At 36.9% G+C, this 22,326-nt stretch overlaps 1 protein-coding gene across 2 annotated transcripts in view; it reads left to right on the top strand.

Moving 5' to 3' along the window:
* The window catches only part of CFAP99 (cilia and flagella associated protein 99), a 60,661-nt gene that overhangs the window by 5,520 nt on the left and 32,815 nt on the right, over nucleotides 1-22,326 (top strand). Inside the window, exons 3-5 of one of the 2 annotated variants that reach the window (XM_064511519.1) lie at nucleotides 11,221-11,365; nucleotides 14,354-14,448; nucleotides 20,978-21,090. In XM_064511519.1, coding sequence (XP_064367589.1) covers nucleotides 11,221-11,365; nucleotides 14,354-14,448; nucleotides 20,978-21,090 — 353 coding nt within the window. The remainder of the gene's footprint in view (nucleotides 1-11,220; nucleotides 11,366-14,353; nucleotides 14,449-20,977; nucleotides 21,091-22,326) is intronic. The other variant, XM_064511520.1, reaches the window with a different exon arrangement.

Genomic DNA, 22,326 nt, shown 5'->3' with positions numbered 1-22,326 from the left:
GTTACTATCTTCTGTTCTACTAGACTTTTCTAATTGGTTAATTAGTTTTCCGTATACTGTCAGTACGGTCAGGTTGCAGTCAGTATCAACATTGTATGTTTCATTTATGTCGTGTATCTGTTAATGTTGTATTTGGACATTTCTAGTCTGTATGTCATTCTAATAGGATACCTAAGGTGTCTTGTTTAGTCCTCTGATAACCTGTTGACAGTCTGCAGAAAATACGCTTGTTAGGCTATTACCCACTGTTTGTGGTTGTTCCAAGTGTATCCAACAAATTTGAGATAGATTATTTCTCTTAAAATAATAAAACAGTGTGCACAGGTAATTCCAAAGTATGTTCATGTAATTCAGCACCTTGACAGTGTCTCTGCCAGGCTGCAGTACTGATGCCAGTATTGCCAAGTTCTAGAGATGAGTGCCTCTGACAGCCACACACTGTTACTTGAACTGCAAGGAACAGGAATCAGAGGACATTTTGCAGACCAAAACCTATTCACAGTTACAGTGAAAGAGATTTTCAAGATCAGTATAGATGCTTGTAGGAGCTGATCTCAAATAAACAATGGTCTTTGTTTGAAAATCTAATAAAAGAACAGTGGAAGTGGGCATCCTTGGCTGATCAAACATGGGAGATGACATCTGTAAAGAATAAGAGATAATAGGTAGGATGGAACTAAGCCCTGAAGCATCTTGACAGCAAAGACAAGTAGTGTTTGTTTTATGTTCTAGAATCAACTGTAAGATGTTAGGTCAAGTAACTGGGTCAAAACTATGGACAGGGAGAACAATGTTAACAATAGCATTCCAGATGGTTATGAACAGGGAAAGACTGGACTTTCTAAATCTAAGAAAAATATTTTTATTGTACTAAAATAGAAAATGTTGGGAAATTAACTTAGATTTTTATCTATGAAGAGAGAGGAAAATACCATTTTAAAGCTACTGTTCAAAAAGAATGCACAAGATGCACACAGAGACTGACTGTGATATCCTGAAGAGTAGTCTACATGAAAAATGGCGTCTTAAGTTTTGGGCCTAACAGGCAGGATGGCAATAGTCTCAAATATTAAGAAGTACCAAGGCCATGCTGAAGTTTTGTTTTAGCATTGTTGAAATTAAGCAAACAATGAACAACAATGAGGAAATGTCACAGAGAGACGCCATGATTTTAGATTCTAGTTTAAGATTCTTATTTGTGTACTTGACAAATGTGAATATGTTATGAAAAGAGTGAGTCTGGAAAGCACAGTCTGCCTTGATCAAAGTATCCCTGTCAACCATCCACCGGGGCATAAGACCAGCCTTGTGGGAATTCTTGCTAATTAAAGCAGTAAAAATGGGCTGTCAAATAAGTCACAGGAAAAGAAGTGAAAGTGAGCAAGCAAATATATGTTAAAATGAAGGACTTTACAATATATATACACATGAAAAAAGAATGAGGCATAAAATGCAAAGGGCCATAGTTGTATGGTGAAAATGGACCAGCCACTGTGAATAACTTACTTTGCAAATTATAGGAAAAATTGACTTGTAGATTTCCATATTAGATCTTTTATTGATCTGTGAAATAGATCCTTGTTGAATATTCTGCTTTAACAGGCAACACAAAATTTCTGTTGGCTTCACTGTGCTGCTGTGGAGATAATGCAATCTAGAGGTTTGGGTAAGAACTCTACAGCAAGATATTCTTCATAATCTCTAGATGATCTAATTTTACTTACATATAAGTTTAGATAAATAATTAAAACCCAAAATGTGTGATAGTGTTAAATAATAGTATATTGTCATCTTTCATAAAGATTGTATAGCAAATGTTGAAAGAACATTTTGAAGTTTTGATGGTTCACAGTGGTTGGGACATGACTGCTCTGTAGAGGTTTGGAGTACTCTGCTAGCCAAATATTGGGCAGCTGAAAGAGAGAGCTGTGTTCTGGTCTATTCCCGTCCTTTCTCTTACTCACCCTAACACTTCTTATTTATCCAAGTCTGTTATCTAACCTGTCCCCATTCCAGTGCCACTGTCACTGTCCGGCAAATCCTGCTCACCTCTTCAGATTCATTCTGCTCATCTCAAAGTTCTCGCACGTGCAGTCCCAGTCTCTACAATGCCGAAACTGAATCAGAAATCTGTCTCTCCAAATGAAGCCCATACGAGGTAGCTGTCACATAGAAGAGAGTTGAGCCAGGCTGTCTTTAATCAGTTTGCGCTCCCAGAGTCTGACCCAGCATGGCTTGTGCCAGTCTTGGGCTGTATTTCAGTGACGGCTCTGCTTGCCCTGGGCTGGGCATGGTTAGGGCACATAAAATCTTCAGGGGAGATCTGCTAAAATCTAAAACACAAAACACTTGCAAACTGAGATTTTTCACTCAGCAAAATGCACGTGGATTTTCAAAGAACATGAAAAGGCCAAATGTGTATGGTACTGCTTGATCCCTGTGTGTCACTTTGAAAATACACCGCTGGCTGTTTGCCTGCATGTGATTTGCAACCACTTACTATTTCCAAAGAGCTAGTAAAAAATCTGAAAATTTGACAGCTTTCTGTCAGATATCAGTTCTTTGACTCAGACCATGTAAGCTACTCCCATCTTGTTCCACTTGAATGCAACAGTAGGCTATCCATTAACTTCAACAGGTGCAAGAGCAACCTCTTGATTATTATTGTTTTTGTTTCTTAATGCATCTTTGTAATTTTATTTAAGTATCAGTATTCACATCTGACTCTCATTTTAGGAAGTCTTGTTTCAAGCTTTGAGAGAGAAATCTATTTGGAAAACATTTGGGTCTACATTCTACTTCTACGTGTATTTCAGAGTGACTTCCCAAAGTCAGAACCATTGCTCTGTGCATATTTTGGTGTAAATGAGATAAGTAGTTGGTCATCTTTATTTATAGAGAAATGATGGCATTAGATACTGCTATCAAGAGTTACATTTTTCTTAGCTATATATGGGATTTAGCTTCACATATTCCATTTAGGGTAATGGCAGTTGCTCAGCTGAACCCTGTGTACTGCTTTGAAAAAACACCCATTTTGCCCTGCATTTTTGTAATTGAAGTAGATCAAGCATATAACATATCCAGTAATTCGGGGGGGGTACATATTTCTTTTTCATTTATTTCAATTTGCAACCACTTACTATTCCAGGATACACACAGGATGCAAATAGAAACTGAATTTCAGAGAGCAGAGGTAAAACATTGCTGCGATAGTAGCTCAGGTCTTTCTGAACCACTGTTTGTATAGGGATAGAATCTTCTTTCAGTGTGATGGAAAAAAACAAATAAATTGCCCAAGTGCCAAGTAGTTAACAGTGTTTACTGAGCTATAATTAGCTCAAGGCTGGATCTGTCACCTTTCAAGTGGCACAAGCCCCAACACACCGTTCTTTCTGGAGTGATTAGGGAATGAGCAACTTTCTACCTAGGCTTCTTCTAAGAAAACCTCAACTCTGTATGAAAAGTGACAGGAGAGCCTGGGCATGTAACAGCTCTTGGAACTGAAAACTTGACCTTCCTTGCACCACAGCCCCTGATTCACAGGACTTCTCCTTCCTGCTCCTTTACCTATAGGAATTAATGTAGCTTTAAAACTACTAGCAATCCTCTATCCCCAAGATCCACAGACAGGAGAACAAACAGTTCCTATTCTGGGTTTGTTTTTAAGGCAAAAGCAATTTTACTGGAGTGATTGAAAGGGGAAATAGCATGTCTTGATTGCCTGAGGGTATTCCCTTTGCTCTACTATCCTTGATGCTGTAAGAAGACACAGGGCACACATTTGGGTTTCGTGAAGGGAACCATTTCAGAAGATAACATGAAGGTCTTCTAAAATATCTGTTGTTCAGCTAAATACTCAGTTTCCACTCCAACAGAAAGCTAGATTCAGCACTTAGGCAGCGGGGCCCCTCCTGCCATCCTTGTTCGTTCCTTGTTTCAGGATGATTCAGCAGAACACTCAAAAACACACTTAAACACTTGGTTGATTTATTATTACAATAAATGGCACTTTCCAAGTGCCATATGCAACACTTTAGCAGTAATCTTCATTTTACAGATCAGGAAACCAAGGCACCAAGAGAGAACATAATCTCTACAAGACCACTCGGCAAGCCAGAGAGAGAAGCGTCCCAGTCTCAGTTCCTATCTTCCAATTCCTAGTTCATGCTTCTATATACAAGCAGAGTTAGGGAAACTCACTGATTATTTGCCTCCTGTTTTCAGAGAAATGCAAATGAAGTATGGTAAGGTTCTTTTCATTTCTTGAATAGCAGTAGATAAATCAACATGGCTTCCTCTAATTGGAATGTTATGATCAAAATTAGTCTTGAGGTGATTCATTGTTAACCTCCGTATATTTCATTTCTGCAACGTGTGAATATTATGGCATAAAAAGAATTTCTATCCATTGTTCCCAATGAATGATGGGACTTGATCTTCTTCCAGGAGGAAAACTGTATTTGGCTTGTAATTCAATTATTTACAATCTTCGTGTTTATTGCATTTTAAAGTATAACATTTATAATGTAGCATTGCACTTGTTTTTCACTGGAATATTTTCAATAGTAATATAGGTTCATCAGTAATATGAAACACAATTCCTAGTTTCAACAAGCAAGCCTTCACCTTTGATCTTGAAAAATCATATTATGCCCCTCAAAGCTCATAAAGCCAAATAAGTGCAAACAAATGCCTTTGTTTAGATGTTGTGACCGCATTTATGCTAAAACAGAATTCAGTTTGAATTATCCTGAATAACACATTAAGCTAAAATAACTCTTTAAATCTGTCATGGTTCTTTAAATTACTGATACTCACATTCAAATCTGCATCTCTATTTCTGTTTCCCCCCTCTGAAGGCCAACACTGCTTCTCTTTGTTTATTTCTCTAAAAGCATTTTAATACTCCTCTCATCTGACTGATGCTCTGCTGATAACATCTTTCCTCTTGTGTACTAACTCCCCCTCTTTATATTAAGTATTCTTCAATTAAATCTATCAAAAATGATCCATATTCAGAGTGGTCCTTCATCCATTGTATTGTACATAGGGATATCATTTCATCAGAGCAGAGAAATATAGAAATATACTGTATCTCTTCATTTTGAAAAAAGATAAAGTTTTATGTCTAACTGAAGTATCACAGACTTTTTTTTTTCCTTGTGACTGTTAGAATCATGTTTTTGCTGTGATAACAAGAGACAGATTTTAATACAGAAGTCCACATGCAATGTTTGTACCTTTCTCTATGCAAATAACTCTCTTCATTTTCACTGGAATTACTTGCTTGAATTAGAGTTGCAGGATGACACCCATCACATTGACCTTTATAAATCCAATCTACTAAAAAGCTTACTTCTGTAAAATCAGAACTGCCACCACAAATTTGCCACTTTACTCCTTTCTCTCTCATATTGATAGCAAGATGAACCTGCTTATGAGTTTTCCATTTTACAAGCACATGGTGTAATTTGGCATAACTCTTCCTAGTTCTCATTTATATTGGTTCAGCTGTATGTCTCACATATGCCCACTCAACTATGAGTAAAATCTCCAAATGTCAGAAGTCAGAGATTTAGTTTAAAATATGAAAATCATGTAATGGAAGATTCTTTTGATATCTGTGGTGAAAAATTCATACTAAATAATACAAATCTAATTTGTATTATGGGTTACTGATATAAATGCAGATTATGATCTTTCTAAGGAGAGGATTAAATCTGATGATTCTGCAATGTCCAGCTCATGTGATTTAATATTAAGTACAAAGAAAAATAGCCTTAACGTACCTCTTGAAGACAGTTAGCATGAAGACATCACATGAAGATGAAAATACTTGCTTGTGACTGTGAAATAGAATGTAAAAAATAGAAGCAGTACATTCTCCTGTTTATATCCTAAGATTCCTTCCCCCCCCCCCCCCATTGAAATTACTGAAAACATTTTCACAGACTTCAGGGGAAACAGGACTGGGTTCTGGTGACTGATGCAAAACCCAGTGGAATCGATAAGATTTTTTTCTTTCATTTCAACAGCATTTTGATTAGACCCTTGGAGAGGACTAGCACTGGAATCTGAAGCTATAAATTAATCAGACCACATCTGTAAAATGAGTGTATTCTGCCTAGAAGTAGTCAAGTTTGGTACTTACTATTACTCAGTGCTCTCAGGAGGTGAAAACTGTTCTATATTTTCATCAAATATTATCTTTTTTCTTAAAAGTTTTTTTCTCCTTAAACTAAATTCTCATCCTGAGGATTTTCAAACAAGGCATAGCTGTTGTTCGTTTTCTTCCTTCCCTCCAGAAACCAGAGCTTTTCTTACTCTCTTCACCCATCCTTTCCTGACCTTCCTGACTCTTAAACTCGTCTCTTTGTCACCATCTTTATTACCGTGCACCCACAGTGGTCAAACTTGCTTTTTGCAGGTACTTTTCTACTTTATTTCATGCTACCTGCTGCATCTACACATATTGAAAGTTGTTTGTATATAGAAGTCCTATGCTCAAACTTTCCTGCACAATCTCTTGTCTCCAAGGAGAAACATGGCAGGTTCCCAGCCACAACTAAGAAAATGCCCATGGAAGCAGGCTGGGGCCATTAGGGGTTTCTCGGAAGGGGAAGGCAATGCCAGTGAGCACATACTCAGACAAGAGTGAGTCAATCATCTCATGCATCTTTTTTACAAACAGGATCATTCTTTTACAACTTAAACACTTGGGTATCAAGAGAAGGTGATTCAAGGCCATAAAGAGAACACTTTCGGATATTTTTATGCGAATGACATTGTGAAACATACAGTATTTTACTTATATCCACTGCAAACACTGCTCAACACTGTAATATATAGGCTTCCAAACATTAAAAATATAGGACCATCCACTATTCCTCTACCATAAGCTCACTGTGCTTTACACAACAAAACAGGAATTAATAAGCCATGACATTAGTGACAGAGATTGTTTCTTGGGCATAGAGTAAACATATTGTCCATTAAGATTTATTACACCTTCTGATAAATTTAAATATTCAGTGCAACAGAAGATCATACCTACATGTTATCTTCATCTGTAAATTATCTAGCCCTTCTCATGCCAAAGGACTCGCACAAAACACTTGGAAGCATAACCAGCTGCCAGTTGTTTCAGAGCAATACACAAGGTAAAATGTAATTCAGAAGGTAAGAACATGGTCTGATAGACAAAACAAAGACTCAGGAAGTAGCATTTATGAATTCTTTTCTTTTCGCCACCAATGACTTAGTGTGTCACCTGGAGCAAATCTCATCTGCACTGTACTGTAGTTCCTGCATATGCAAAATATTACCCAAAATGAATCTCATTAAGCTTAATCAATGTTTGTAAAGTGTTTTGGGAAATTCAAGCAAAAGGCTCTATAAATGTACAGTCTGTTTTCATATTGTACTATGTTCCTGGGTCATTTAACCCACTTCTGAAATATATTCTATTGACATAAAATACAACATAAAGGCACATAGAAGGAACATGCTTAGATATTAGTACTGGAAGTCAAACCTTCCAAACATGCTACTTTCCAAGGAGTCATGATTTCAGATATATGGATAAAAAATGGATATATGGATATATAGATGAAATTTGCCCAGGACACAAGGGACAACCTAAGAATACTGGCAGAATAAAAGACCAGAGATATTTAATGATTGATCCTCTGAGCTTGTACAAAAGATAGCATTTTCTGTAGCACAGAGTATCCTAGAACTGTTTTAAAGCATTGGCTCCATTTTTGATTCACTAGATCAGCGCTGCTTAACCAACAACTGGCTTACTTGTGAATTTTCTTATCCAAGTACTGATCCTGCCCAGTCTTGTTCAGTTTTTTATGAATTCTGATGAGATCACATCCTCAGATGACATAGCTGCAGGCTGCTTAACTATCCTCAATTTTTAGATGTAGAAGCAGAACACTTAGTATATTTTGTAATTAAAAGCAGATTCAATTGATAATGTTTTAGGACAAGAAGAGAGGACTTTTTTGGCATGTGGCCCACAGAATTACCAATCAGTATTAGTATTCTGGAGCACAGCTGTCCCCAAGCTGCCCCTCTTGTCAACTTGTTGCTTAGCTTGAGGCCATGTAATGATTATGTACTTTTTTGCCAATTGCTATGGCAAGAATGAGCACGTTATTTCTGTGTTTGTCCTACGACTATCTTCTGACTGACTTGTTAACTCAGAACAGTAAAAGAAATTGAATAAATATACATATGCAATTGTACTTTTATACTGTATTCTAAACTGTATAGGAGATATCATTTGGGCATTGCTGTCTTCCTATTGTCATCTGGTTGTCTGCTTTTGTTCCTCTCTCAAAAGTACATTTGAAAAGCACCAGTTTGTTGTAGTACTTTATACATCTGCATAAATGCAACAATTCTAAGCAAATGAAGATTTTGGTAGCAATTTATTTTCTAGACTTCTAGTGAAGATATGAGAGTTTTTGTTTGGCTGGTTTCCAACCAGTTTAGCTATGGATTTTCTGTTTATCATCAGAGCTCCTGCTGCTGTTCATGAGCAGCAGCATTTGTTCAAGGGGACAATTGTTTTGCATTCCAAAGTGTTAGAATCCTATTTTATTGAAACTAGCTGGTTTTCTCTTGTTTTGCCCTTCAGATGCTTGGGCTTGCCTTTGCCTTTTGTGATGAATTCTCAGATATACTCTTATCAAATATGGGATTTATATTTGAATATTTGGGGGGGGGGGTTAGATTTCTGGATTTTCTGTGCCAGTCTTCTGAACAAGCTTCCATAAATCTTCATCCAGATAAGATATATTTGGAATTGAGGGTGAGCCTCAGAAGAATTCTCAGTGCTTAGCAAGATGGAGTCTGTACTCCCAATCAAATTCCTTTTTCTGTATATTTTCAGATGTGTTCAGTGTCTTTCCTCTGCTCTTCCATTTGTCTCCTTCCTCAGCCTGAGCCCTTCTGTATCTCCTCTTTTACCCTACCTTGTTTTTCACTCTTTTCTCTGAGCTCATTGTTTGTCATATCACTGTCGTTGGCTCCATTTTTGGAAATGCATTCCTTTATCTTCGTGCCATCTCAGCCACAACCTATTTGGTCTCCTTTGTCTAGGGCCTTGATTAAGAAAGCAGATGATACCCTGCTTACTCTCACCCAATCTCCAGCTGCCCAACAAACTTTGTAAAGCTTCAATGTCTTTATGTAATGAATAGTTTCGTTATACTCTGTTCCTTCTCATGTAACATATCTGGGTCGCAGAATATATTCAGAGTCATATGTGATCAGTTCAATTGTAGAAATAAAGTTTTTCTGTCATTTTAACTACTGTTAGCCTTAAGCAATCTTAAAGTCACAGACTGAGCTTGATTCTATTTCTGTTCATGTATCATTGGTGATGTTTATTAAAATTCTGCTAGAGAGAGAGTCAGATATATTAGTGCAGTCTCAATGGCAGTAAAGAAATTACAGGGATGTACCTAGGTGTAATTTTGCCTGCATATATACATATATAGAGAGGCAATTATATGGAGGCACTGTTTTTTCTAGTGATGCACAAAAAGTGAAGAACCCAACTTGGCTTTTGAGCAGGAATGGTAAAAAAATTATACTTACTCTTTAGTACATTTTGCCTGGAAGGCAACCTAAGAAAATACACTTGGAACCTTTCTACATCATTTTTACTTTAAAAATTAGAAGTGTAATTCTAAAGTTATGCCTTTTACTTGCCTAGTCTCAAAGGCCTGTATGGTGTCATGTATCAGAAGACTTGCATGTTTCCTTCCAACAGCCCCTAATGATACTTTCAAACTAGAAATGAATTACATGAGGGAAATAAAAGAATCATGATGCCACTGGAGATAGCCTACTAGGAAGGGTGAAGCTCTGGTCTCATATATTATTGCAGTTCAGTTGTTGCCACATCTCAGAGCTTTGGTGACAATCCTGATGTGAAATGAAAAACTGAAACCCAGCTGTTATGTAGAGTATCCCATGGGGCCTTGGACATTATAATGTATTTATTGGGAAAGGATAGACTGGACAGAAGTTGAGGCATATCCACTACTCTTTTGATAGGTACCAGGAAATTTTTAGTGCCTACAAAAATAACTTGACCTAATTTTAACTTAAGATTTGATCCTATTGAAAGCCAGCTTTCTACAACTGTTCCATTGACTCCAACACTTCAGTGCCGAAGCTGGATCTCTCTCTGAGCTCCACCATCTAATTTGGAACATGAACCTACTATATCTTGTTACTTAGAATCCTGGTGACACTAAAAATGACTCTTTTTCTCCACACAAAGTGTTATACCCACTTCCTTGGGTCAAAGAATCATTATTGTCCATCATTTTGTCATACTTTGGCTTCCCATTTTTCAGTTTAGTGACAAACTGCTCTGGGCCACAGACTTTATTGCAGTGTTTTAAAGGTGGTTCATTCTGGAAGTGTATCTCGTGTAATAACAGAAATTCCCTGGGTTATTTATTAGGAGTGAAACTCTGTAAGGTTCAAAAGTATTTAACCTTTTTACAGGGATTGTGAGGTATGATCCAAATGGAGTGCAGTGGGCATCTGTTCCTGCTCGCTTGTGGTATTGCACGAACGTTATGAGTAACCAGAGAGCAAAGCTGGATAAGAAACATACTATCTTTGTTAACAAGAATCCTGACACTCACAAGTTTAGATTAAAATAGTGCCACTCTCACATATTAGGCTAGAGTAGCAGTTTAAAGTCTTTTCTGTAATTGCTCTCCAGCTCCTCCCCTAGATTTAGGTTCCCCAGGTAGCTCAGATGTCACCTGCATAGAACAGGTGTTTTATTGATAAAGCAAATTTCCTACCAGAGGTCAAAATCTTATTGAAGCTTTCACATACTATTGACTAAGTTAATCATTGTTCATAGCTCAAGGACTTCACATTCTCATTACATTAACTGTTGGCTTTCACACATCAAGGCCTTGTAACTAAATGCATATATCAGCAGATTAACTGAAAGCTTAATTTTGGGGGGTTACATTTTACTTAACAAGGGTTATTAATTTGTTAGGACTGCCCATATTTTTATAGTATTAGACGTGTGTCAGCCCTACCTCCGTCACTGCTGTTCAGTACCCATGTTTTTTAATTACCATAAAATGACTGTACTTGTTTTGCACCCAAATAGAATTTTCTTTCCAGAATGCATTAATCACCATTAATTTTGTATCTCTATAGAGTCTTAATGTGACAGATGAAAATTTTGTATTGGAAACACTAGCTGGATGCATAGAATATAAATCCTTATTGGATGTAGTGGTCAATGCCTTTTTTGTTCGGGATGGGAAACATTGCCTGTTTTCTGAGCGTAATCTCTACGCGGGTAAGTTTTTTTTAAATGCCAAATTTTTTTAACTGAGCACTTTAAAAAATATTATTTTATTAGTTCAGGTGTTAATATTATATTACATTTGAATTATTGTCATGGTGTTCAATGCAGTATGAAATTGAGGACCTTTTCCAATGCACTTACGATGTAAAGCCTATATCCTGAAATTTGTGTTTAGTCTAGACTCTCACAAGTGTTAATGGGATATTTACCTAAGAAAGTTCTGCAGAATATGCCTGGAGGTTAGGTTAGTTGTAACTTAGAGATGGAAAAAAACATCAGTGACTAGAAGAAGTGTTCTGACAGTTCAACTGTCACTTTAAAAAATGTTTGTCAATGGCTTCCCTTTATTCTCTTCCATGAGATCTAGCACCTCTGCCATTCAGACACAAAACCGTATAACAAAGCTGTGTCTGCTGAGGAAAGTAGGAACACCCTCATAGTGTGACGATACCACTCCTTCTGTCCATACCTGGGTTTCTGTCATGCAGCCTTCATTAGTGGCCATCACAGTGACATAAGCAGACTTCTGTCTTCTCTGCATGAGCTAGGTCAGTTCTCTTCCTTTCACTAGTTAGTTAGAGACAGTTATAATATAACTATACCTGGTAGTATGAGCTAGTTAATCAGAGTAGTTAGTATCCCCAAGGTTATTTCAGTAGTTGAGAAGTACATTAGAGAGACATTTTTAAAATATTTTTATGCTATGCATTTACTTAATAAATGCATTTTTAAATTTAAAAACTGCATTTACTCAGATATACTGAGGTTGATTTATAAATTTCCTGAAGAAGTTGGGATGACAGATCACACTGTCATTGGTTCTCTAAGTCATATATGTTCTGAAGTTTTGTGGGCACTTTTAAAAATCCAATCAATTTTATTTAAAGTTGTCCACTTTGAAAAGTAGAAAAATGTATCTAATTGGAGTAACTTTACATTTTATGTTTTAAAAGCTATTAATTTTCACTAGAATTCTAGTTGCTTCTGTCACAGTACTAGGTAAGGTATAGAAATCTACATCAAATATCAAACTAAGAGGAACCTAAACTACTGTGGATAAAATTAAATTAATACTGAGTTTATTCGAAATGATAATGCTTCATTGTCCACATTTCTCCAAAGCCATGTTTTTCAGTGTGTAGGACACATAAATTATACATTTAAGCTGAGTGTTGCTATAATTGGATTGTCAGGACTGGTCTACTTAAAGGCCTCTATTAATCATAGACAGAGGGGAGACCCCAGAAGATTTTCCTTTGTCAACAAGTTGAGAGTCTAAGGTCATTGGCTTAGGGTTTTTTAAGCTGCTTGTGATTCACTTTGCCAAGCTTCATTGACACTTAAATGATCAAAGCTGCTTATGAAGGCTGTTGCTATGTGTGAGCAGATTTGAATTTAATAAAGCTTGTAGGAGATAAATGTATATTCCACTAAGACTGCTTAAACATGTTGCTATGCTGAAGCACAAGACTGAAGTCTCCAGCAATAAACCGACTTGGCTGCAGCATATTGGTCAGGATTTACTGATCATTGCTATTTGGTGGCAGCTAAGATACTTCAGCGCAAGTGAAGCGTGATTGATCAAATTCATGGTTAAATAAAGATTGATACAGGAGCTCCTCAGCTTTACAGGTCCATTGAAATCTCACAGCACTGACTGCCTCTCCCTGTATCAAACTCTGTATTTGCTGGAGGAGGGGATAAGAATTGGGGGGGATAAGAATCGCGTTTTTTATTCCCCAGAGAATTCCACAATTTACAAATTTGTTTCCATTCTAATTCAGAATAAAAAAAATTACAAAATTTTCTGCAAAATGGTCACTTGCAGAAAACTTCAGAGCGAATAAAATGCTGAATTTTAAAATGATATGTGCTGATAACATTTTTGTTATATACAACAAATTCTGATTTTGGAACAGAAGAATAAGAACTATCAACTCTGAAAATGTTTAAAACAGAATATGTTGAAAACTTCGCTATCAAAATTTTCTTTTACATCTCCTGTTCACATGAAATTTTGCCAGAGTAAGTTTGCTTATACTGAAAATATTGGTTACATCAAAAGAGCTGTTTCCGAAAACAGAATTCTGTCAAGAACTTCTCAGTCGTGTCTCTCAGGAGCCATCTGACTCCTTTCCTCCCTACCTTCTTGCCAGACTAACATCAGAATTGCACAGATATGGTATGCAGGTATTTGGTGTATAAGCTGGTACTGCTACCCAAAAAAACAGGCTGCTCCTTCTCTCTTCACTGCCGCTCCGTCTGACCCCATGTCTTATCTTCTCTTAGTGTTTAGCAGCCACAAGTGTTTAGCAGCCATGCCGTGAACTAATCAAGAAACTGCTTCAGGTTAGAATTCACAATCAGGTTTCACTGGCCTGTGTGGATGACTGTACTTGCCCAAGAGAAGAAACACCAGCAAGTAAAAAGGGAGGGGAGCAAGCAAGCAGGAGTTGACAGCTGCTTAGTTTAGCGGTGGTGTTGGCATAAGGAGGTGACTGTGAAGCTTACAGCTTCTGCACTGTCCCTGCAAGAGCTTGCCTTCAGCCTTGCAGAACACCACACTCTGCTATGGCAGATCTCCCAGCTTGGCAAACAGACATTTGCAGGCTTCAGAAAGACCTCTCTGAATGACTTCAGATAACTATAGTTGTTTTATGCTTTTTGTGTAAATGCCCAGATCCTCAGGTATTATAATTTCTATGAAATTATACAGATTTACACTAGCTTAGATGTGACTCAAGAGACAAATAACTGATTTATATGAGCCATAAGATAGTCACCAGTGCTAATAATGAATGTAAGGTTAACATTATACTGTAACTTCTCATTGTCAAGCCTTATATTGCCCAGCTGTATAAACAGTATTCAAGACTATTTAAAATTGTAATAATGGTCCAAATCTCAGAGCATGGCAACTACAAGGTATAAGTTTCTTAGATTTCCTGCTGTGTTTTAAATATATGTATCTTTTGATAGTTATTTGTTATCTGGCCACTTTTCAACTAGAAGAGCTTGGTCTTCAGCACTTCAGCAGAATTGTGAAATCTTTGGATGCTGCAAAAATGCATAAGGTAATGAAAGTATAAAACATTTTTAAAATAATAATTAACCGTCTCTTCATTGTGTTTGATTAATCTGATGATTTTTTTCAACTTTCAGCATAATTTAATTTGAGAAATTAGGGTCATTTTCTATTTAAATTATAGGAAATCAGTATTCTGCTGTCACAAAAATCTTCAGTTTACATACTGACTAGCTCATATTCATTCCAAGATCAGTTAAAATGTATTTTACAGCATCTGAGAATTGAAAATGATCACATGACTTACGGGTCATATGATTTACAGTTTTCTCTAATTTACGTACTCACTCTTGGCTCTGCTCATGTTCTTTCTCTGACTTTAAGGCAATAGAACAAGTTTTTTCCATAAGCAATGAACCTATTGAACCTGTGGTTCCTGCTGATTTGTGTTCCTTTTTGGCTGAACAATCCAGTACCACTTTGATTATTTGCCCATCCTTTGCCCATCCATCCCTTTTTCTCCTTCCCAAGAAACAATTGCTAGTTTGGAGCTATAAAAGTACTGAATACCCAGTTAGAACATATATGAAATTGGCCAATCCATTGCTGCTAGAGAAAGCACAGCAACAAAATTCTGCTTGCCTTTTCCTGATTTGAGTCATTTTTCCTCATTCAAGTCACTAATTTTGATTTCTCTCCTTTATTTGCTAATTTTCTTGAAACCTGTAGAAATTGAAATATCTTTTGCTTCTCTTTCAAACTGGTTGACAGTGCTGATTGTCTCAAAGCCTATGTGGTGAGGACAGTCAGGCAGAGGGATAAACAGGCAATGTTTTCTCATAAGCCCTGTTTTCTCGTGAAAATAGGCTAAAAATGAAATTACTGCTGACATAGCGTATGTAAACTCTGATCATCCAGATGTTTCAAAGTGTGTCCAAATGCAGGGCTTGAATAACAGCTGTATAGTTTTCTGTGTAAGTGTGGGATTCAGGAAATAGGCAAATTTTGGTAATCAGCACTCAAAAAGCTAAGGTTTATCTTTATACTGATTACTTCAAATGTTCATGTGGATGCCAGTGCCCCTTCCGTGACTACAGTTGCTGCACAGTATGTAGGGAGAAAGAAAGTTAGGTTGTCTGTATAATGCTTTTAGAAACACTTTGTTTTGATGCGCTTGCCATGGAATGTTGTTAATTCTGTTCAGAGACAAAAATGATGTATTTCATTTACTGTTAGAAAAAACAGAAGTGGCGGGAAGAATTATCATAATCTGATAGACAGACAAATCACTCTTTGTCTAAAATGCTCTCCCAGCCCCTTCTTTGATAAACATCTTAGAAACAAGCAACTGGATTGGATGCATCTTGAGCTCATATAGCTAGCGACACAATCTTCCCACTTCATGGCAGTTATATCTTGTTGATTCTATTCACCTGGCTTTATATGGCTTGAGCATCAGCGCCCTGACATTTTATTTCAATTAATTTCTTCTTCCTTGTCTGGAATAATTTTTCTTCTGATGGCAAAGTGCAGCATTATGTTATGTTCTGCACCTGCTACTCTTTTCCTGTACATGTAATTTTGTTTGCTCAAGTATCTTATCAGACCCTCACCACCATCATACCTAGGTTTCCTTCTCTCATATCAAAAGAGGTTCTTTGTCTCCAAACTGATGCTAGATTATATGAATGCACCTGCAGCAGAGGATTTAGAAGCAGCATTTGGTCCCCCAGCAACAGAGACAAAAACAGCAGAAGGCAGATTTGCAGCCGTAGCAACAGCCTGAAGTTGTCAGAAATCTGAGATGCTCCTTCAGGATGCTGACCTGTAGATATCCTCTGATGACTATCGTATCCAAGCTCAGTTGAGGTGCAAAATAGTTATTCACATTTATTTATTTGGAATAGATTTACCTTAATTAAAAAGTAAATGTTTCTGCACATCAGAGACTGACTGGAATTATCTTAATCATGCAGATAATGAGTAGTCTTCATGAAATTAAATGGATTAATCACTTGAATGAGATCCATTTGTGAGAGCAGATCTTTCTCTTAAAGGATTGCATGATGGAATCCATTCTAATCAAAGTCAAAGTGTTTCCCTATGACTGGTGCATGTTTAAATATTTTCATTTAGGCAGAATATCCAGGCATAAAAATAATGCTTGAACAGAAAATTATGAGATCTCATTTTGGAATGTTAAAAATACATTCAGGAATTCCTTATGGTTATATAATTACAAAATCATGGGATAAAACCCAATTTTGTATCCTTAGCAGGATTGTACCTCTAAGGAACTTAGCTATGCATTGCTAATTTAAGCCTATTTTTGTTTTTCAGTATTCATGCATGATATTTTATTTTTGTGGTAAAATTTCAGGGCTCATATGTTAGAGAAAAGACAGTTGAAACAAAAAGTTGAAGAAAGCAGCTTTATAATTTCATACTTGCTTTGTATAAAATGCAAAATGACTAGTGTTTGCTTTTTAGCTGTGAAGAACCTATTTTGTTCTGTTTCATGTTCTGATTGCTGCTAACAGCAGTGAAGTCCTTTATAAAGACCTTTGGGAGCTGCAAATGAAAAGCACTATATAAGAACTGGGTATTGTAATTGCTATGTGATGAAGTAGGAACAGAAAAGATCAGGGCCCTGGAGGACATGTGGGCAAAAGAAGTCAAAGTTGACTCAAATAACAGCAGAAGGATCCGAGACCATGCTAGGACACTTTTCTCTGGAACTTTAATTGAGGATCCTCAAAGCATAATTACCCATTACAATTTCTAGGTAGGAAAGCCTTCTTAAGAGCTTCTTGCCTTCCTCTTCATTTCTCTGTTGCAGTTGAAAGATACAATTCTACAGGTACTTGAACTGGCATAACTGAAGAACTAAGCTACAGTAAGAGGGAAAGGATCAACAAATGAAGAGAGGAGTGGACAGAAACCTCCTTGACTGCCTAATAGCTGTGGGTGTGTTCAGCCAAAATAATCTCATTCTCAGGTAGTGACTGATCTGTATGGGGGAACTGAATCTGCTACTGCTTTCAGTTACTTCCTTACCTCCAGAGTCAAAAGCTTATATTGTGAATATAAAGATTTTAGCTCTGCAAATAACTATATGGATGTCAAGATAATCCCAGACAAGGAAACTTCTCATTTTTTGGTTCACTTTTCAAAAAATCTATACAATCTCACCATTTAAAAATACATTAAGGCAATATTAGGAGAGCATGTGCAAATTCTCAAAAAACAAATTAATTCAGCTCACCTATGCAAATTAAAGACTGCAAAACAGTCTTTAATTATACAATCCTGTTCTGTTTTATGATGACCAGAGTAAATTAAAATAGTAAAAATGGGTACAATTCATTCCTGGTATAATTCCACTGCTCCCAAAGGAGAAGTGAATCTGTTTCATCATGCTCTGTGAGTAGAGAAACTACTCTAGAGTGGTAAGAGGAGTAAGCAGAATAATGCTGTTACCAAAATGACTGTCCGGTGATTCCCCTAAGCAGACATCTGAACAATAATTGGTGAGAACTTCAAGATGAAGTCTGCTGCTATAAAAGCAGAGATGTTAGGGATGCCACCTGTTCACATGTGGCCAAAGACAAAACTGAAATATAAGGGATCTTTCCTAATGATTCAGTTCACAAAACACAGAAGTCCCTATTGTAAAGAAATTAAAAATGTTCTGTGGTTTCATGGGTCCAGTTCTTCCCACATTCACCATCTGTGATATGGATTATCAAAGCCAAGACTGTGGACATTGGCCCAGGCAGACTTGGTCAGAACAGATTTTTGGCAGTCCCTGCGCTGCCCTTTGCAGTCCTTGTATTGCTGTTGCAGTGCCTGGACAACCATTCCAGAGCAGCATTCAAAGCCTTTGCTGGCATGATGCATGGGGGCACATCTTTATTTTAGCATTTCTCTAGGGACTGTGACTAAAACACAGAATATTAAAGCATATATCACAGTAGCAATATTTGATTACCCAGCTCACCATTCCCTGTAAATCACAGAGACACCTCATAGCATTTATTAATCACATAATTACCCATTTGTCCTAACAGAGTGTGAAATGTTAATGACCAGTACATAACTGGAGCTGCAGTGAGAGGCCTGCAGGGATAATAGCCAGCTGTTAAAGACAACACTAGAAATCACTAACTGTAAGCTGCTGGCAACCCAAAAAATCCCTGAGTTGTTAAAAAGCTAAACGATCTGAAAAAAAAAAAAAAATATATATATATATATATATATAAAGTGTTAGGCTGCTTTGGACAAGCTGATTTGTATCCTTTAATCAGGATTTATTATAGTTTCATCTTCCTTGAAGAGGTAATTGCAAGTACATAGTTAAAGCAAGTATTTAAAAGACGTACACAGAGAAGATCAGTTAGAGAGAGTTCAAACAACAATAATTCAGAGGCTTAGTACCATGTGGCGTGCAATAGACAACTGATTGCTGCCAGCAAGGATGGACTAGGCTACATAAAAGGAAAACTGAGGATACAGAGAGGGAGGAGGAGTTCAGCTTGAAGAAAGCTAGTGAAAGAAAACTATAGGATTTACAGATTGCAACTTGCAGTATTTTCACATCAACTTCCTGTGTGAACTTTCTAAGTACCTATAAATTTGAAACGAACTTCTCCCCTCAGCATCTGTCCAATTTTAATTTATCAGCTCATTTTCAATCCACTCCTGTATACAGACTTGCTTAAATTGGTTTAAAAACCATATTCTTGATAAATTCTGAGTATAGTCAAAGCCTTCCATAGAGTAAGAATACTATGGCAGTGGGCATGTCTCCCTGGTCCTCTGACTCTATAATCATATCTAAACTTGTGATACGTGGATATAAAATTTTGTTATGGTAGCTGGTAGAAAGTAGTATATATGCAGTGCATCAGTTGTCTTTGAGACTATGAATTCTGTCATCTTTTAGCATTTCGTATCTACATTGCACAAGTACAAATAACTGCCAGGTGAAAAATGGAATCCAACATGCATATACTACAGAGAAAGATCCTCCATAAGGAGAATGAATGAGTTTTTTGACCAGTGAGATGAAACGTATTCCCTTATCATATACTTAGCAAACTCCACTGAATCTAGAAGCACCACTAAAACGATTTCTTTCATAATTCAAAGTTTAGTTTATATTCATGCTTTTAGGGGTGAATGTATCTTCTTTTGGAGGATGTATTGATATACCAGCATCTGCAGTTTTGGGGAAGAACAGTAATTTCTAGACAAGCATGCGAATCTAAGGTGGTAATATACATTCAGTCATTGAGTTGTTGCTTAGACTTCTGACCCTACCAAAAGTGTAATAGTTGAAAACAGAACTAAATTCACAGGTTAATTCCCTGGAAATGGTTACACCGAGGCTATAGTTTTCCAGTAACAGGCTTTCTACAATTGTTGAACATCCACTAGCAGACAGCTAGAGTCAAATAAGGATTATTTATTGCTGAATTATTCACATGGCTCTGAGCCATATTGGGCCTGGCCTTGCACCTGAATTAATAAGCTACCTGCTAGTCCTTCAGAAACAAAAGTTGTGGAGACCACAGAGTACAAACTCCTTCATGGCTCCACGGAAACCAACACAGGTAAGACAGGGCTAATGCCAAGTCTGAACTAATAAACCCTGCCATCTCCATTTGGAGCTACTCAAGTGTCTGCATGCTACTTTCCACCATGTCCCATAATGTCCATATTATTTAGTTTTTTTTCTATTTTGGGGGTTATTCCAGCATAATACTTGCCTGTACTTTCATTTCTAAGAATTTTAATGAAAAAGTTCAGATTCACATTTGGAATTTATATCGCAATCAGTGGTACATGCTGAATCTGAGTGCTGTTTTTCAAGAGTCTCTTTCAAAAGGCCATTTGAACAGTTTAAGTTTTAAAGAAAGGCGGTTGACTTCCTGGTGAACTCCAGTGGAAAAAGAAAGTTCAAATGTTAGTTGCTGTTTCTCCAGCATGCAGAGCCCTACGATGTAAAAGTGTGCCAAATTTCAGTCTTCTCAGTTTAATGTGAATATGCCAATTAATAATGTTTAAAGAAAACAAGAAACCATATTGTACAGCAGTTACTAAAGTTCTCACCAGTCCTTCCTTCCCAGTTCCCAGGGAACTGAAAGGCACTTATTAATTCAGATGCAGTGCCAGGCCCAAGATGTTTCTGGGCATCGTGGATCATCCAGCGACAGATAATCAGGAGTTGCCCATTGATATATCAGAGTTTAAAACTGTATTGTATAATTAGACTAAAATCAGTGTATTGCAGTTACAATTACTTTATTTTCGAATAAAAGCTTTTCTTTCATGATAGTTGAAGCAAGTTCAAGGTGCATCAAAACACCCACATGTTGTAACCACTAGATTTTTTTGGACAGTAAAAATGTTTTAGTATCTATTAATGTTTCACAAAAGAGGACTCAAAGACATGAAGCGGTTCTAACAGGATAAAGAAGAACCTACAAGTTCAGCAGTGTTTGTAGTAAAACCAGTTATCTTTCTGTAGTCTCATATACGTTATACCTTCAGTTCATTACATTTAATCTTATCAGTTTCTTAGATTCTTCTTCAATGCCTTGAATTTGAACACATGGATAAAAGATGAATGGAGTCATTTCTATGATTCTCTTTATGTAAAAGAGAACTGGATTGATCCATTGCTAAGGTAAGCAGTACTTAAGTAGTCTATGTTCACCTCAAAGTTTAAATGCAATACCTGCTGAAAGCTTCCCCTGAAAATTTAGTTTGCTTTCAAAGTGTTTCTGTTATTGAAGTCACTCAGAACCCTCACTGTTTTTTGTGAGACTATAGTAATCCCTTTTACTTAACCAGAGGCAAGGTTGTCTCATAGAAAAGTCCTTTCCCAGCTGTTGCACATTTGTTTCTCAGTGCCACTGAATGTGGCAGTGTTTCTCAGTGCCACATTTATATTCCAAATAAAACTAGAGAGTTCAATTTATCTTAGAGTTAGATTCCAACCTCATAAGTCACTTCAACATCTGTATAGCATTAAGCACACAAAAAAGATGTTTAATTTCTCAGAGCCTGGTTTTATGCTCAGCCTTGTTTATGCAGATGGTCCTAAAATCCCTTCTGAGCAAATCAGATAAGCAGGTAAACAAGCCTTTTTAAATTATTCTTTATTTACGCGATTGCAGCAGCATTTAATAGTTTAAATGCTCTAATTTGTTGGGTGTGTCCGCATATTGGTTAGAAGGTGATACAGCAGCACGAGTGCCCTTGCCAAACTGGAGAATTTTCATGTGGAGAACAGTAGCTATATTTCAGGTCACGCTGCAACCTATTGTGTCACTTCTTCACTGTTGTTTTTACCCTGGACAGAAAGATTAGTTGGCACACCTATATGGCTGCAATAACACATCTTCATTGCAGTATAGATTACCACAGATGATGGCAAACATTGTTAGACAAAACTGCCTTACAAATTCTGTCAGCTGAAAAAGAGTTTTTCTAACCTTCATATCAAAGTCAGTAGGATTAACCCTTTCATACTCTTTAGATTATGCCAAATTAGCAAGTGCAGTGATATAAATTTGGCATGCAATGCTCACAATTCCACTGAGTTCTGCTGGAATTGCAGGGATATATTTGCAGTCAGAATTTGGCTGAATATATTCCAGTGTAGGCATTCTAATCATAAAATATGCTTACAACAATATACAGATACAGACATAAATATATAGATAGAGGTATACACACACATCCATACACTTCTTATATGTACATATGCATGCACGTAGATGCTTAAACTACTGCTCATATTTCATTAATAAAAAGCTCATTGAAGCTGTCCTTCACACTCAGTTATAGTCAGTGTAAAGAGCACACGTTATGCCTAGAAGTAAATGTAAGCTGTACAAGAACATTCAAGACCATATTT

Source organism: Dromaius novaehollandiae, chromosome 4, assembly GCF_036370855.1.
Source record: "Dromaius novaehollandiae isolate bDroNov1 chromosome 4, bDroNov1.hap1, whole genome shotgun sequence".
NCBI lineage: Eukaryota > Metazoa > Chordata > Aves > Casuariiformes > Dromaiidae > Dromaius > Dromaius novaehollandiae.
The sequence above is the reverse complement of the archived record's forward strand: the minus strand, read 5'-3'. Positions and strand labels throughout refer to the sequence as shown.